This window comes from Polyodon spathula, chromosome 48 (genome assembly GCF_017654505.1).
Source record: "Polyodon spathula isolate WHYD16114869_AA chromosome 48, ASM1765450v1, whole genome shotgun sequence".
In the NCBI taxonomy this organism is placed as follows: Eukaryota; Metazoa; Chordata; class Actinopteri; order Acipenseriformes; family Polyodontidae; genus Polyodon; species Polyodon spathula.
Genome location: NC_054581.1, coordinates 358662 through 372991, shown reverse-complemented (window position 1 = coordinate 372991; position 14330 = coordinate 358662). Strand labels below are relative to the sequence as shown.

General features: G+C 46.5%; 2 protein-coding genes across 2 annotated transcripts; one reads left to right on the top strand and one right to left on the bottom strand.

Moving 5' to 3' along the window:
• Window positions 1-5476: 5476 nt before the first annotated feature.
• Window positions 5477-9357, top strand: LOC121306464. The gene is made up of 3 exons (XM_041238186.1): window positions 5477-6166; window positions 8296-8925; window positions 9278-9357. Exons 2-3 carry the CDS (start codon window positions 8340-8342, stop codon window positions 9355-9357), a joined length of 666 nt encoding a protein of 221 aa, XP_041094120.1. The 5' UTR covers window positions 5477-6166; window positions 8296-8339.
• Window positions 9358-11525: 2168 nt separating this feature from the next.
• On the bottom strand, window positions 11526-12624 carry LOC121306463 (ceramide-1-phosphate transfer protein-like; the record flags this gene model as incomplete). Its single annotated transcript, XM_041238185.1, has 2 exons — window positions 11526-12309; window positions 12443-12624. Coding segments are annotated over 2 exons (741 nt in total), but the record flags the coding sequence as incomplete, so codon positions are not given.
• Window positions 12625-14330: the final 1706 nt, after the last annotated feature.

Sequence of the window (14330 nt, the reverse complement as noted above, 5' to 3'; positions counted from 1 at the left end):
CTTCACTATATTTATATATTTAAAAAAAAAAAACACTTTAACTAAATCAACAGAATAAAACATATCTGCGCATCTGCTGAAAAAAAAAAAAAAAAGAAAATTTTAAAATTCCGCTTCGTTTTTATCTAAGTTTTGCAAATTGTCCACGCTCCCTAACCCATTGCCCGGCGAAAGGAACTGAAGCCACTCGCTCCCACAGCAGACCAGCGGCGGAAAGAAAGCCATCTCTGTTTAATTCCCACGCAGGGGCCGCTTGGCTGATTTGTGCATGTTTGTAAGCCATCAAAAACCGGACTGTGACGTTGGAAGGATGATCTTAAAATAGCAAATTTGCAAACGTGGACAAAAATAAGAGATTGCGGTCATCTAACAAATAACCAGCAGATGGCGCGCTATAGTGCACGATGTTAACAGAATATACAGATTATATGGCTATATATTATATATATTATCTTTAGTGTGCAGGTCATATAGTAATATATGATTACTGCGGGCGAGTTAGTGCGCCAGAGCAAGGCTCTCCCGAGAGTACACATATTTTTCATTAATTAAACTGAAATTAACTTCCTCTGTTGGGAATAGACCGATAACATATATATATATATATATATATATATATATATATATTATATATATAATAGATATATGCGGGCGTTTTATGAATATATAAAAATTAATTTGTTTCTTGAAGAATAGCTTATCGCTATTTAAACTAAATGTTATATATTATGATTATAACATAACAGCCCACATGTCTTCTTGGATTATATATAATATATTATATATATATTACGATACATATAATGCTTATCTATAATGTTTAAATTATTTATAAGTTTTAATTAAAAAATTGTCTTGAGTAGCAGTAAATAATATAAAGACGGTATATTCGTGTACTGCTGTTTGTTATATTCGGTGTATTCGTGTACCTCACTCGTTACCTGCACACAGCCCACTCACTGCTGCTGCAGAAGAAAGAGGGTCAGAATGAGATATTAATGTATAGAAATACGGTATATATTCCATCTTCCTTACGCTTAGAGAGACAGGGGAGTGGGTGGGCAATAATACTAATACTACTAATAATAATAATAATAATACAGTTTCGCTTTCTTTCTTTCTTCTGCTGTGCAGTTGGAGTCTTATTCACCGCTGGGGAGTGGAGAGGAGGGGTCGCCTCTAAGCTATTCTTGAAGCTGTAAATAAATAAGCCAGGAGTGTGGCGGAACTGGAGCTGTATATAGAAGCGCATTCACTGGAAGGATGAGATTTCAATCGGCAGCTTTATCGAGACCAGCCCGGAAAGAGTGCTTAAAATAGCCCGGCCGTCCTTTGGGTGAATCTGTCGGTCAAGGTAACACAAGCCCCATTGCTGTCTCTCCATCGCGGTCTAACCGCAGAAGCTGCAGTGACGCAAAACTCGAGGATACGCAGGTCCTTCGCTCTCCATCGGCCCCTCCCGTCGATAAACAGAGTGGCGATTCATATTGGGAACTCTTTATTACATCGGAGTTAACCACAGTCAACTACAATACAGCACAGTAAAAGCATGGCAAAGCATAGGGAAGCATTGTAAAGCACAGAGAGGTCTGGTAAAGCATAGGGAAGCATCGTAAAGCACAGAGGTCTGGTAAAGCATAGGGAAGCATCTGCACAGTAAAGCATAGGGAAGCATTGTAAAGCACAGAGAGGTCTGGTAAAGCATAGGGAAGCATTGTAAAGCACAGAGAGGTCTGGTAAAGCATAGGGAAGCATTGTAAAGCACAGAGAGGTCTGGTAAAGCATAGGGAAGCATTGTAAAGCACAGAGAGGTCTGGTAAAGCATAGGGAAGCATTGTAAAGCACAGAGAGGTCTGGTAAAGCACAGGGAAGCATTGTAAAGCACAGAGAGGTCTGGAAGCATTGTAAAGCACAGAGAGGTCTGGTAAAGCATAGGGAAGCATTGTAAAGCACAGAGAGGTCTGGTAAAGCATAGGGAAGCATTGTAAAGCACAGAGAGGTCTGGTAAAGCATAGGGAAGCATTGTAAAGCATTGGTAAAGCATAGGGAAGCAGAGAGGAGGTCTGGTAAAGCATAAGGTAAGCACAGAGAGGTCTGGTAAAGCATTGTAAAGCACAGAGAGGTCTGGTAAAGCATAGGGAAGCATCGTAAAGCACAGAGAGGTCTGGTAAAGCATAGGGAAGCATTGTAAAGCACAGAGAGGTCTGGTAAAGCACAGGGAAGCATTGTAAAGCACAGAGAGGTCTGGTAAAGCACAGGGAAGCATTGTAAAGCACAGAGAGGTCTGGTAAAGCACAGGGAAGCAGTAAAGCACAGAGAGGTCTGGTAAAGCATAGGGAAGCATTGTAAAGCACAGAGAGGTCTGGTAAAGCATAGGGAAGCATTGTAAAGCACAGAGAGGTCTGGTAAAGCATAGGGAAGCATTGTAAAGCACAGAGAGGTCTGGTAAAGCATAGGGAAGCATTGTAAAGCACAGAGAGGTCTGGTAAAGCATAGGGAAGCATTGTAAAGCACAGAGAGGTCTGGTAAAGCATAGGGAAGCATTGTAAAGCACAGAGAGGTCTGGTAAAGCATAGGGAAGCATTGTAAAGCACAGAGAGGTCTGGTAAAGCATAGGGAAGCATTGTAAAGCACAGAGAGGTCTGGTAAAGCATAGGGAAGCATTGTAAAGCACAGAGAGGTCTGGTAAAGCATAGGGAAGCATTGTAAAGCACAGAGGGGTCTGGTAAAGCATAGGGAAGCATTGTAAAGCACAGAGAGGTCTGGTAAAGCAAACTATTGTGGCAGTATTTCTAAATATGTCTCTAAGGGAACAATGGTTTGTTTGTAAGGGGTGTTGTCATGAATACTATAAGTCACATATTTAAAAATACATTATTATTATTATAAAATCTACTTTAGCTCATCAATGTTTTCGATGCACGTTAAGCCCCCTCCTCCTCCTCCTCCTCCTCCTCCTCCCTCTCTCCCTCCCTCTCTCCCTCTCACTCACTCCTTCCTTCCCGTTAGATTAACGCGAGCCGTTCAGAGAGAAGCTTCCTAGCCGGCCGGAGCCCCGCGGTTCACATTGCAAGGTGAGTCAAGACACGACAACTCGGGCGGTTATCCCATCGCAAGTCTGCGTTACAACACCGCGCCCGGGCACCGACTCCACCCGGTTCACTGAGCGCGGCGGAGGCGCTCCGTGCGTCTGCTTGCAAGAGAATTAACCGCACTTAATAGAGTCCAAGCGGGTGTCAATGTGTTGAATGCTCCAGTGTGCTCGGGTGATGTGACTGTTCTATATTTATATTTATATGTATTTATTAGAATTGTTTTATTATACATAAGCGAAACTTAAAATAAAGTATATATGGAAAACAAGCTAATATTTTTTAATAAGTTTCAGATAACAGGCATATTTACAACGCATCTGCTGAATGAACAGAAACATTTCGGCCGAACAGAAGCAGAGTTCAGTTCTGGAAACGACGAAGTTGAAAGAGAACATGCGAACCACAGTCACACAACGCGCTGCGCAATATGACAGCGTTGCCACGACGGCGCTTCACGGGTTAATGCGAGCTGAGTCCACCGGCCCGGTCTAGACTGCAGACAGAGGCTTCAGCAGGAAGGAAATTACTCGGCGGTGACGTAAAGGGGCCGAGGAGTTTAAATCAAACTTCTTTGTCATCCTCGGCTGATTCAACAGCGAACAATCACCATAATGGGATAAGGAAATTGTGTTTTTTGGCAAGGTCATCGTGACGTGCTGTGTATTTTACATATCCAAAAATCTGGTGAAAGGTACTGTTCTTGACATCAAAAAAAAATCTGTTCTTGCCATCAGAAATTAAATTCTGGACATGAAAAAAAAAAAAAACTGTTCTTGACAGGAAGCATTGCAAAAAACAGAGAGGTCTGGTAAAGCACAGGGAAGCATTGTAAAGCACAGAGAGGTCTGGTAAAGCACAGGGAAGCATTGTAAAGCACAGAGAGGTCTGGTAAAGCACAGGGAAGCATTGTAAAGCACAGAGAGGTCTGGTAAAGCATAGGGAAGCATTGTAAAGCACAGAGAGGTCTGGTAAAGCACAGGGAAGCATTGTAAAGCACAGAGAGGTCTGGTAAAGCACAGGGAAGCATTGTAAAGCACAGAGAGGTCTGGTAAAGCATAGGGAAGCATTGTAAAGCACAGAGAGGTCTGGTAAAGCACAGGGAAGCATTGTAAAGCACAGAGAGGTCTGGTAAAGCATAGGGAAGCATTGTAAAGCACAGAGAGGTCTGGTAAAGCATAGGGAAGCATTGTAAAGCACAGAGAGGTCTGGTAAAGCATAGGGAAGCATTGTAAAGCACAGAGAGGTCTGGTAAAGCATAGGGAAGCATTGTAAAGCACAGAGAGGTCTGGTAAAGCATAGGGAAGCATTGTAAAGCACAGAGAGGTCTGGTAAAGCATAGGGAAGCATTGTAAAGCACAGAGAGGTGTGGTAAAGCATAGGGAAGCATTGTAAAGCACAGAGAGGTCTGGTAAAGCATAGGGAAGCATTGTAAAGCACAGAGAGGTCTGGTAAAGCATAGGGAAGCATTGTAAAGCACAGAGAGGTCTGGTAAAGCATAGGGAAGCATTGTAAAGCACAGAGAGGTCTGGTAAAGCATAGGGAAGCATTGTAAAGCACAGAGAGGTCTGGTAAAGCATAGGGAAGCATTGTAAAGCACAGAGAGGTGTGGTAAAGCATAGGGAAGCATTGTAAAGCACAGAGAGGTCTGGTAAAGCATAGGGAAGCATTGTAAAGCACAGAGAGGTCTGGTAAAGACACCCGCTGCAAGCATTGTAAAGCACAGTCCTGCTTTCACTAGGAGTTTAATAATCAGACTCCCGCTGCACAGCAGTGTGATCCAGTCCTGCTTTCACTAGGAGTTTAACTAATCAACTCAGACTCCCGCTGCACAGCAGTGTGATCCAGTCCTGCTTTCACTAGGAGTTTAATAATCAGACTCCCGCTGCACAGCAGTGTGATCCAGTCCTGCTTTCACTAGGAGTTTAATAATCAGACTCCCGCTGCACAGCAGTGTGATCCAGTCCTGCTTTCACTAGGAGTTTAATAATCAGACTCCCGCTGCACAGCAGTGTGATCCAGTCCTGCTTTCACTAGGAGTTTAATAATCAGACTCCCGCTGCACAGCAGTGTGATCCAGTCCTGCTTTCACTGGGAGTTTAATAATCAGATACACTGTGGGGCTAATGAAGCTGGTAGCAGTAAAACCTGGAGTGGATAAAAGCGCTATGCAACAGGCGTGTTGTTTCGCTGTGGATCTGTTATAAAGCTGATCACGGGCAGTAAAACCTGGAGTCCGTTGTCATTACAGTAAGCGCAACAGGCGTGTTGTTTCGCTGTGGATCTAAAGCTGTTCCGTCGAGTTGTCATTACAGGTAAGCCAGTTTAGAAATAGTGTCTTGCAGACACACATCGGTTTCTTCGAGGTCCGCTACATTCCCCCCCCCCCTTTTTACAATGTTATTTGCATGTCAGATTTTGTGTTTAAGTGTTTAATTTTATATAGGTGCTATAAAGTAAAGTTGTTTTTAAATAATGTGCCCGCTCGCTAACCCTTTCATGCATTTAAATAAATAAATAAATAGATAGGTTTTGGAAACATTTCAATTCTGTTTTTGTGTGTCGGTTTTGTTTCTCCCGGTATATTTTCTCAAAGTTTGGTGTGTGACATTTCCAGCTCGAGTTACAATAACACTGCGTGCTGTTTCTAGTTTCCTCCGGATCTCGGATCTCGGATCTCGGATCGCTATCCGCGCCGCTCCCCCCTGTTTGGATTGCGCGTTGCACGGCTCCAACACAACCCTGGAAAAAAAAAGAACACCTGCGTGGTTCCATTATAATTGGAACTGCGCGTCACGGTATCCGTGGCGCACTCTCTCTCTCCTTTTAAAAACTCACGCTACGCCCACAGGCAAAGGCTGCAGAGCGGATTAGAGGTAGCAGTTTAGTTATAGCCGTGCAGGTGGCTTTCTCTCTTGCGGAGCAGAAGCAGGTGTCCAATGCAGCTCTCTTCGCGTTGTCTTTGAAATTAACCACTTCGCGCCTGTTTGGAGCTCCGGACAGCCGCTCGACCTTCCCAAAGGGAGCCTGCAGACCTGGAATCAAGCTGCGCGGAGCCGAGATCGATTGGGAAGGTAACTGAGCACATCAGAAAGGAAAAACACACACACACACGCACACACACACACACACACACACGCAAAAAGGGAAGGCAGTGCGCTGGGATCCACCGGCACGGAAACGCGGTGAGGAGACTGCTTCTTTTACGGTTCCATTGCAGTTAGCCTCCGTGTTATATTAATAATGCTAATCTGTCTGTATTTTTATCTAGCGCTTTTCATGGTGGACCACCATCGCAAAGGCGCTTTGTAACGCATTTACAATGCAGACAGAAACATCTTCTCAAATAGCTGAAGACGGAATTGCAGGCCGAAACGTCTTATATTTAAATCAATTCACTTTTCTGTGCGCCTGCGTGTTTGAATGTTTACCGCTGAAGTTGATCATCTAATGAAACTGAAAGTTTAACTGAAATCTCAAATGCAAAAAAAACCCCCCCGCTCAAGCTAATTACTGGGAGAGACGTGAGATTTTGTTTTTAAATGTTTATTCTTGGGAACAATGCGGACGAGGATTGGAGTTCAACAGGAAGACGATTCTCGGCAGCAACAAAGAAAGAGAACATCAGACTCATTACACAGCACGCACTTAGCATAGCCGAGCCGGAGACAATGCAGCCGCTTCGAGACCGAGCAAAAGGGTCGTGTAGAATTAACATGCAAACAGACCGGGCGAAACTGCACCCTGCTGCACACACACACAGAGACACACACACACACAGAGAGAGAGAGAGAGAGAGAGAGAGAGAGAGAGAGAGTCCAACACACACTGAGACAGATACACACAGAGAGAACCTAACACATACACACACTGAGACAGATACACACAGAGAGAACCTAACACATACACACACTGAGACAGATACACACACAGAGAACCTAACACACACACACACACACTGAGACAGATACACACACAGAGAACCTAACACACACACACACACACAGACAGACACACACACAGAGAACCTAACACACACACACACACACTGAGACAGACGCACACACAGCGAGAATCAAACACACACACCGACTCTCACACACAGAGAATCTAACACACACACACAGACTCTCACACACAGATAATCTAACACACACACACATCACACACAGATAATCTCTCACACACACACAGACTCTCACACACAGACAGACTCACACATTCTGCTTTCACTGGACTGGGTTTGTTATGTAAACTAACCCACAATTGTACAAATAAATCCAAAAATAAATTCGACTCCCAATGCATAGCGGTTTGATCCGTTCCTAGTTTTACTAGGAGTTTAAAAAGACTTGCTCTGTACACTGGAGGCTGCTCAGGCTGGTAGTAAAACCTGGAATAGGGGACAGTGCTGTGGAACAGGCAGTCCCCTCCCTGTAACGTTCCATGATTCTGCGTGACTATAATTCTCGAAGCTTGTTAGCTTACTGAACTTAAAATGACCTGCATAGGAGGACTGTGGAATTTCTACTGTGTTGACTCAAATATCCACAGTGTGTTTATGTATATATATATATATAACATTCCTCTGCTTGTGATCCAGCATCACTAACCCTGTCAGGGCTGTTTTTAGAAGCTTGATTAGCCCCAGTGTGTGTGTGTTCAGGTAACAACACTCAACAGAGATAGGAACAGGACTCCTTTTGAGTAGCAGTGTCACCCATTTCAGGTTTTACTAGGAGCTTGAGTGCCTGCAGCGTGTCTAGGTAACAAGCTCCGGTGTGATTTTTAAACTCCTAGGAAAACCAGGAATGGATCGCACTGCTGTGCAGCGGGAGTTGTGCATGAATATCGATATGCAGACCGTCTGAAAGAATTGAATCTATTCAGTCTTGAACAAAGAAGACGATCTGATTCAAGCATTCAGAATCCTAAAAGGTATTGACAATGTCGACCCAGGGGGGCTCGATCTGAAAAAAGAAACGAGGACCAAGGATCACACAAAAGGAGATTAGATAAAGGGGCATTCAGACCAGAAAATAGTAGGAATTTTTTCACACAGAATCGTGAGAGTCTGGAACCGACTCCCCAGTAATGTTGTTGAAGCTGACTTCAGGATCCATTACCAGCTTGAGTAGTAACAAAACTCAGCCCCTGTGCTAACCCTCTCTCTCTCTCTCTCTCTCTCCTCTCTCTGTCTCAGCCTCTCTCTCTATCTCCGAGTCTCCGATTCTGCTGCGTTAAGCCATGGCTCTCCTGATGAAGACCCTCCGTGACTCGCCGGCTGCCTTGCGTCGCAGATTCACCCGCGACCGGACCGAGAGCCTGTCTCACGGGGACCCGCTGTTCAAGGTGCACTACCTGGGCACGGAGAAGATCTACTCCCTTCAAGCCGAGCAAGCCGAGGAGGCCATTGGCCGGCTCCTGCAGGGGGCGCCGGCGGGCAAGCTGCCCAAGGACCACGCCCTGGTGGTGCGGCCACGCTACGTGGAGGTCAAGGAGATCGCCACCGGGCGGCAGCTGACCAAAACGTACCTGCGGGACATAGCATGCTGCGCGGCGGGGGCCACGCGGCCCGACGTCTTCCTCTATATCTGCAAGAGCCGTGGGAGCGGGCAGCTGCAGTGCAGGGTGTTCTGGTGCAGCAAGGAGGAGCGGGTTCGACAGCTGACAGGCTGCCTGGCACAGTCCTTCCAGAGAGCGCTCAGTGACTGGCAGGAGAGCTCCGCCAACCAGGGGGAGGAGTCTGAGGGAATGGAGGGGGCGGGGCCGCCCAGAGGCACGCCCTGCCCGGAGGGGCGGGCCTCTACGCTGCCCGCCAATCTCGACAGAGGTGAGTAAGGATCTTCAACTGCTTTGTTCTCGTTTGAGGAGAGGCTACTTTTATTACAGCGTTTTTACCACCCATTTTGCCACCCATTGCAGGTTTTACATCAAGCTTACAGTAAAACCAGGAACGGCTGCAGCCGCTGTGCAGCGAGAGTCTTCTTTATATCTTTGATGGGCGACTCTGTGTATCACTGCCTTTCATATAGCGGATTTATACAGGACCCCTGACAGCACCCCCGATAAACCGAGGAAGGAGGGTGGGGGGCGGTATTAATGAAATGTAATTTTAAACTGCCTGCTGTCTGTATCTCTCTCTCTGTGCGGAGTTTCATTCCACTCCCTCCTCTCTCTGTCAGGTCGCTGGAGAAAGCAGGCTTGCAACGCCAGGACTCCTTTGAAAGCGAGGGTGAAGAGGGGGTCGACTGGGGAGGAGTGAGGGCTCTCCCCCCCGGGGGGTGGCGAGGGCTCCGGGGGGGGGGGGGGGGTCAGCTGGTGGAACCTTGCTGGGAGCACCACACCTGGGACACGGGAGCTACCGGCCACGAGCTCCACGCTCAACAGACTGACGGACGGACAGGCTTGTGTTTTGGTCGCTGCTGGTCAGAAAGCGCTCTGCGCCAGGAAACCGTCCGACAAACATTTACAGGCAGATGTGTTGCTGTTGCACGCGGTCAGAAACACGCGAAGCGGACCGCGTTCCGATGTGGTTTTTTGAAACGTGACGTTGCCTCGTGGCGCGTGCTGGGTGTTTGCAGCAGCGCTGCGTGAGGAGGCTCTGTCGCAGACGGAGGTGACTGCGGCACACTGGACTATCTCTTAAAAAGTGTCCTGAGGACGTCGCATGATTCTTAATGGTTAGGGTTGTGGCTGGGTTAGGTTTTAGGGTTGGGGTTAGGTGTTAGGTGTTAGGGTTTAGGGTTGGGTTAGGTTTAGGGGGGTTAGGGTTAGGGTTAGGGGTCCAGGGGTAGGGTTAGGTGTTAGGGGTTAGGGGTAGGGTTAGGGGTTGGGGGTTAGGGTTTGGGTTAGGGTTAGGTGTTAGGGTTTGGGTTGGGGTTAGGGTTAGGGGTTAGGGTTAGGGTTAGGTGTTAGGGGTTTGGGGTTGGGGTTAGGTGTTAGGGGTTGGGTTAGGGTTAGGTGTTAGGGGTTGGGTTAGGGTTAGGGGTTAGGGGTTGGGGTTAGGTGTTAGGGGTTGGGTTAGGGTTAGGTGTTAGGGGTTGGGTTAGGGTTAGGTGTTAGGGGTTGGGTTAGGGTTAGGTGTTAGGGGTTGGGTTAGGGTTAGGTGTTAGGGGTTGGGTTGGGGTTAGGTGTTAGGGGTTGGGTTAGGTGTTAGGGGTTGGGTTAAGGTTAGGTTTTAGGGTTGGTGTTAGGATTAGGTTTTAGGGTTGGTGTTAGGATTAGGTTTTAGGGTTTGCTTGGGTTAGGATCAGGGTGGTTGATTTTCGTAGCGGTGCTGAGCTCTGGTGAAAGGTGGGAGTGGCTGGCAAATACCCGAGAATCACCTGACGTCATCAAGACTCTTTCTAGCGAATATTCCTTAGTGCGTTATTTAAAAGACCCGGGCGCACAGAGACACGCCGACCTGAAGTGGGCGACGCGCTGTGTTATTCCTGGGAGATGGCTTTGCACTTGGACACACTTTGCACTTGGAGGTTTTAGTTGAAAATGTGCAGGTGTGCAAAGAAAGATTAGCTTTGTTACAAAACCAAAAAAAGGCAAACACAGTTGATAGGTTTTTTTTTTAGTGTTCCAGTTCAAACCCCAGTGTTAATATGATCACAACAAGTTTGGTTTTATTGTTTTTTATGTGTTCATTTTCAGGCTGGGAGATGCATCTGTTACACTAACTTTTTATTTTGTTTGTTTCTTTGTCACCCGCCCCGCCCCCGCCAACATTCCACGTCCCTCATTGGCCAAAATGGTGTTCTTGCGTATTTAAGGTACTGAGCTGTAATCAGTGCAAGCTCCCATTACAGCGTGTATATCTGCTGCCCTCTGCCGTTCGAAGCGTGTTATTGCAGCGCATTTGCCTTCGTAATGGAACATTCCAGTTCTAGAATGATTCCCAGTGTTTTTTAAAATAGGGGAACGTGTTCTATACATTTTGCTTTCTTTTTATTATCATTGTAAAAATTGTTAATTTGTGCATATATATATATTTTTTTTTTTTGTATTTTATTAAATAATTTTCATGCATTTTAAAATTTTATATTTTGTGAATGATTTGTTTCTTATATTTGGGTAATGCAGTTTGCAAGCACAGCCTGGAGGGGAGGGGGAGAGGGAGGGATTGGTTGGAGGGAGGGTGGTGGATACCTCCCCTAACCAACCCTCCCCGGAGAGGAGACAGGGAGGGGCTGGCAGGAAGAAGGGACTGGGAGGGGCCCCAGTCAAAAAAAAAAAAAAAAGTGAAGGCCCAACAGAACTCTTATAAAACAAAATAAAAAAAGGTAAAAAAAAGTTGTTTGTTTTTTTTTTTTTTTTTTTTAAACTTCAATTCAGTGTTCGGTGACACACATTTCACCCTGTGACCCTCTCCTGGAACTCGTTCCGTGTGAAACCAGCCTGTATCCTAGCTGGTCGTGTGCATTTATATAAGACAGCTCATTCATTTTTATATTTTATTACTGTTACAATATTTCTAAATTTGGCACTATTTGCTATTATCGATCAATGATCTGCACAAGCAGTCACTAAATCCACAGCACAGTGCGAGAGTCGCTCATCTGATACGTATTCCAGTTTACCAGAGCCGCCTGTGTTGACAGCTGGCTGTTTCCTCTGCTAGTGGCTGCTCCTTCGACTGCGATGCTCCGGGGCGGGGCGGGGCGGTTAGGGCAAGTCCAGCATGCCGTTAGCCTGGTACGCCTCTTGTGTAATATTATAAACCCTTGTGATAGCCAGGACTGTCTTCTCAAGGAGCTGGCGCCCCTCCCTCTCTCTCTCCTCCCTCTCCTCCTCCTCCTCCTCCTCCTCCGCCCCGCACACAATCCTGAAGAACTCCGCCCGGTCTGGCAGCGCCACGAGAGCCACGCCCACGGCCTGCCGGAGCAGCCAGCTATGGTAAGGCGCCAGTGCTTGGTTATAAGCCACGTTGCACAGCGCCCCCATGCTGTCCCCCGCAGAACTGCGGCCCACGCTGCGCAGGAACAGCTGCAGCCAGTGCAGGGCGCGGTGCAGCCGCAGCACTGTGCGACAGCCGGAGGGGGACTGCCGGCGGAAATCCACCAGCCCCTCCCGCAGCTCGTGAGCCATCATGGAGCGCAGGGTCCGGTAGGGGCCCCCCTCCTCCGTCGCGGGGGCCCCCTGACGCAGCTCCCTCACCAGCCCGAGCTTGCCCTTCACCTCCTGGGAGATGAAGCCGATCACAGTCCCCAGAGCCTCCAGGAACCTGCAGGAGGAGTGGCTCAGTAAAGTTTGTGTATTTTCATTTATTAATAGCATTTCTTGTTAAAGCTGCGTATTCTCGTTTGAGGGAGTGGAAGCTAGGAGACAGGGGTCACTGTGTGTAAACGCTCTCTCACCTCACCAGCTCATCCCAGCCCTCCAGGTAGCGCTCCAGCAGGATCTCGCGCTCTCCGGTCACCGCAGAGTTAAACGCTGTCAGCACCCGCTGGATCTGGAAGTCCCGCCCCCAGCACAGCCTGCTGTGCTCTGTGCTCTCCACAGTGCCCTCTGCTGGCCTGGAGCCGCCATCGCCCTGCAAAAAATAATACACAGCATCCCAGTTCATATTCTAGCAGTGTTATTATAATACACAGCATCCCAGTTCATATTCTAGCAGTGTTATTATAATACACAGCATCCCAGTTCATATTCTAGCAGTGTTATTATAATACACAGCATCCCAGTTCATATTCTAGCAGCGTTATTATAATACACAGCATCCCAGTTCATATTCAGCAGCGTTATTATAATACACAGCATCCCAGTTCATATTCTAGCAGTGTTATTATAATGCACAGCATCCCAGTTCATATTCTAGCAGCGTTATTATTATGCACAGCATCCCAGTTCATATTCTAGCAGCGTTATTATAATACACAGCATCCCAGTTCATATTCTAGCAGCGTTATTATAATACACAGCATCCCAGTTCATATTCTAGCAGCGTTATTATAATACACAACATCCCAGTTCATATTCTAGCAGTGTCATTATTATACACAGCATCCCAGTTCATATTCTAGCAGTGTTATTATAATACACAGCATCCCAGTTCATATTCTAGCAGTGTTATTATAATACACAGCATCCCAGTTCATATTCTAGCAGTGTTATTATAATACACAGCATCCCAGTTCATATTCTAGCAGTGTTATTATAATACACAGCATCCCAGTTCATATTCTAGCAGCGTTATTATTATACACAGCATCCCAGTTCATATTCTAGCAGTGTTATTATAATGCACAGCATCCCAGTTCATATTCTAGCAGCGTTATTATTATACACAGCATCCCAGTTCATATTCTAGCAGCGTTATTATAATACACAGCATCCCAGTTCATATTCTAGCAGCGTTATTATTATACACGCATCCCAGTTCATATTCTAGCAGTGTTATTATTATACACAGCATCCCAGTTCATATTCTAGCAGTCCTTATAATACACAGCATCCCAGTTCATATTCTAGCAGTGTTATTATAATACACAGCATCCCAGTTCATATTCTAGCAGTTTATTATAATACACAGCATCCCAGTTCATATTCTAGCAGTGTTATTATAATACACAGCAGACCAGTTCATATTCTAGCAGTGTTATTAATACGATATACACAGCATCCTAGTTCATACCTGGATCCAGTGTTCCTAAGCAGGGTCCTGCGTTAGAACTGCAGTCCCACAGGAGCAACTCTGCTGTCAGAAAAGAGGAGACAGTGTACTCTCACAAGAGTGATAGGGGAGGAGAGAGAGAGAGAGAAGGGAGGGAGAGAGAGAGATTCCGCTTTCTCTGGTTTCGAGAGGAGTGGGTCCGAGGGGACCTAGGTGTGTGCTGGAGACTATGTCCTCTGAGTAATCTTGACGTCTGGGTGTCTCGTGAGACGACAGTTTTGGCGGTTGAGAAAGTGGTAAGTATCAGAGTCTGGGGTGGAACCTCTGAGTCTTAGCACTGGTGGAGAGAGAGAGGGAGGGGAGAGAGAGGGAGAGAGAGGGGGAGAGATGGAGATGGAGAAAGGAGAGGGAGAGAGAGGGAGAGAGAGAGAGAGCTCACACACACACACACACACTCACACTCACACACACACAAACACACACACACAAGGTGGGTTGAAGTGCTCTTTAGTGGAGTGCTGTCTCAGTTCCCCCGTAAAGTCATTGTGTGTTTAAGAGTGGTGTGTGGTGTTGTGTGTGTTTTGTGGTGATTACACACACACACTCACAGACACACACACTCACACTCACAC

What these genes read in the sequence shown, in the direction of transcription:
- LOC121306464 (XM_041238186.1), top strand. Translation starts at nt 8,340, where the DNA reads ATGGCTCTCCTGATGAAGACCCTCCGTGACTCGCCGGCTGCCTTGCGT. An exon ending in GCCCGCCAATCTCGACAGAG is followed by an intron (nt 8,926 to 9,277) that starts GTGAGTAAGGAT and finishes TCTCTCTGTCAG; the next exon opens with GTCGCTGGAGAAAGCAGGCT.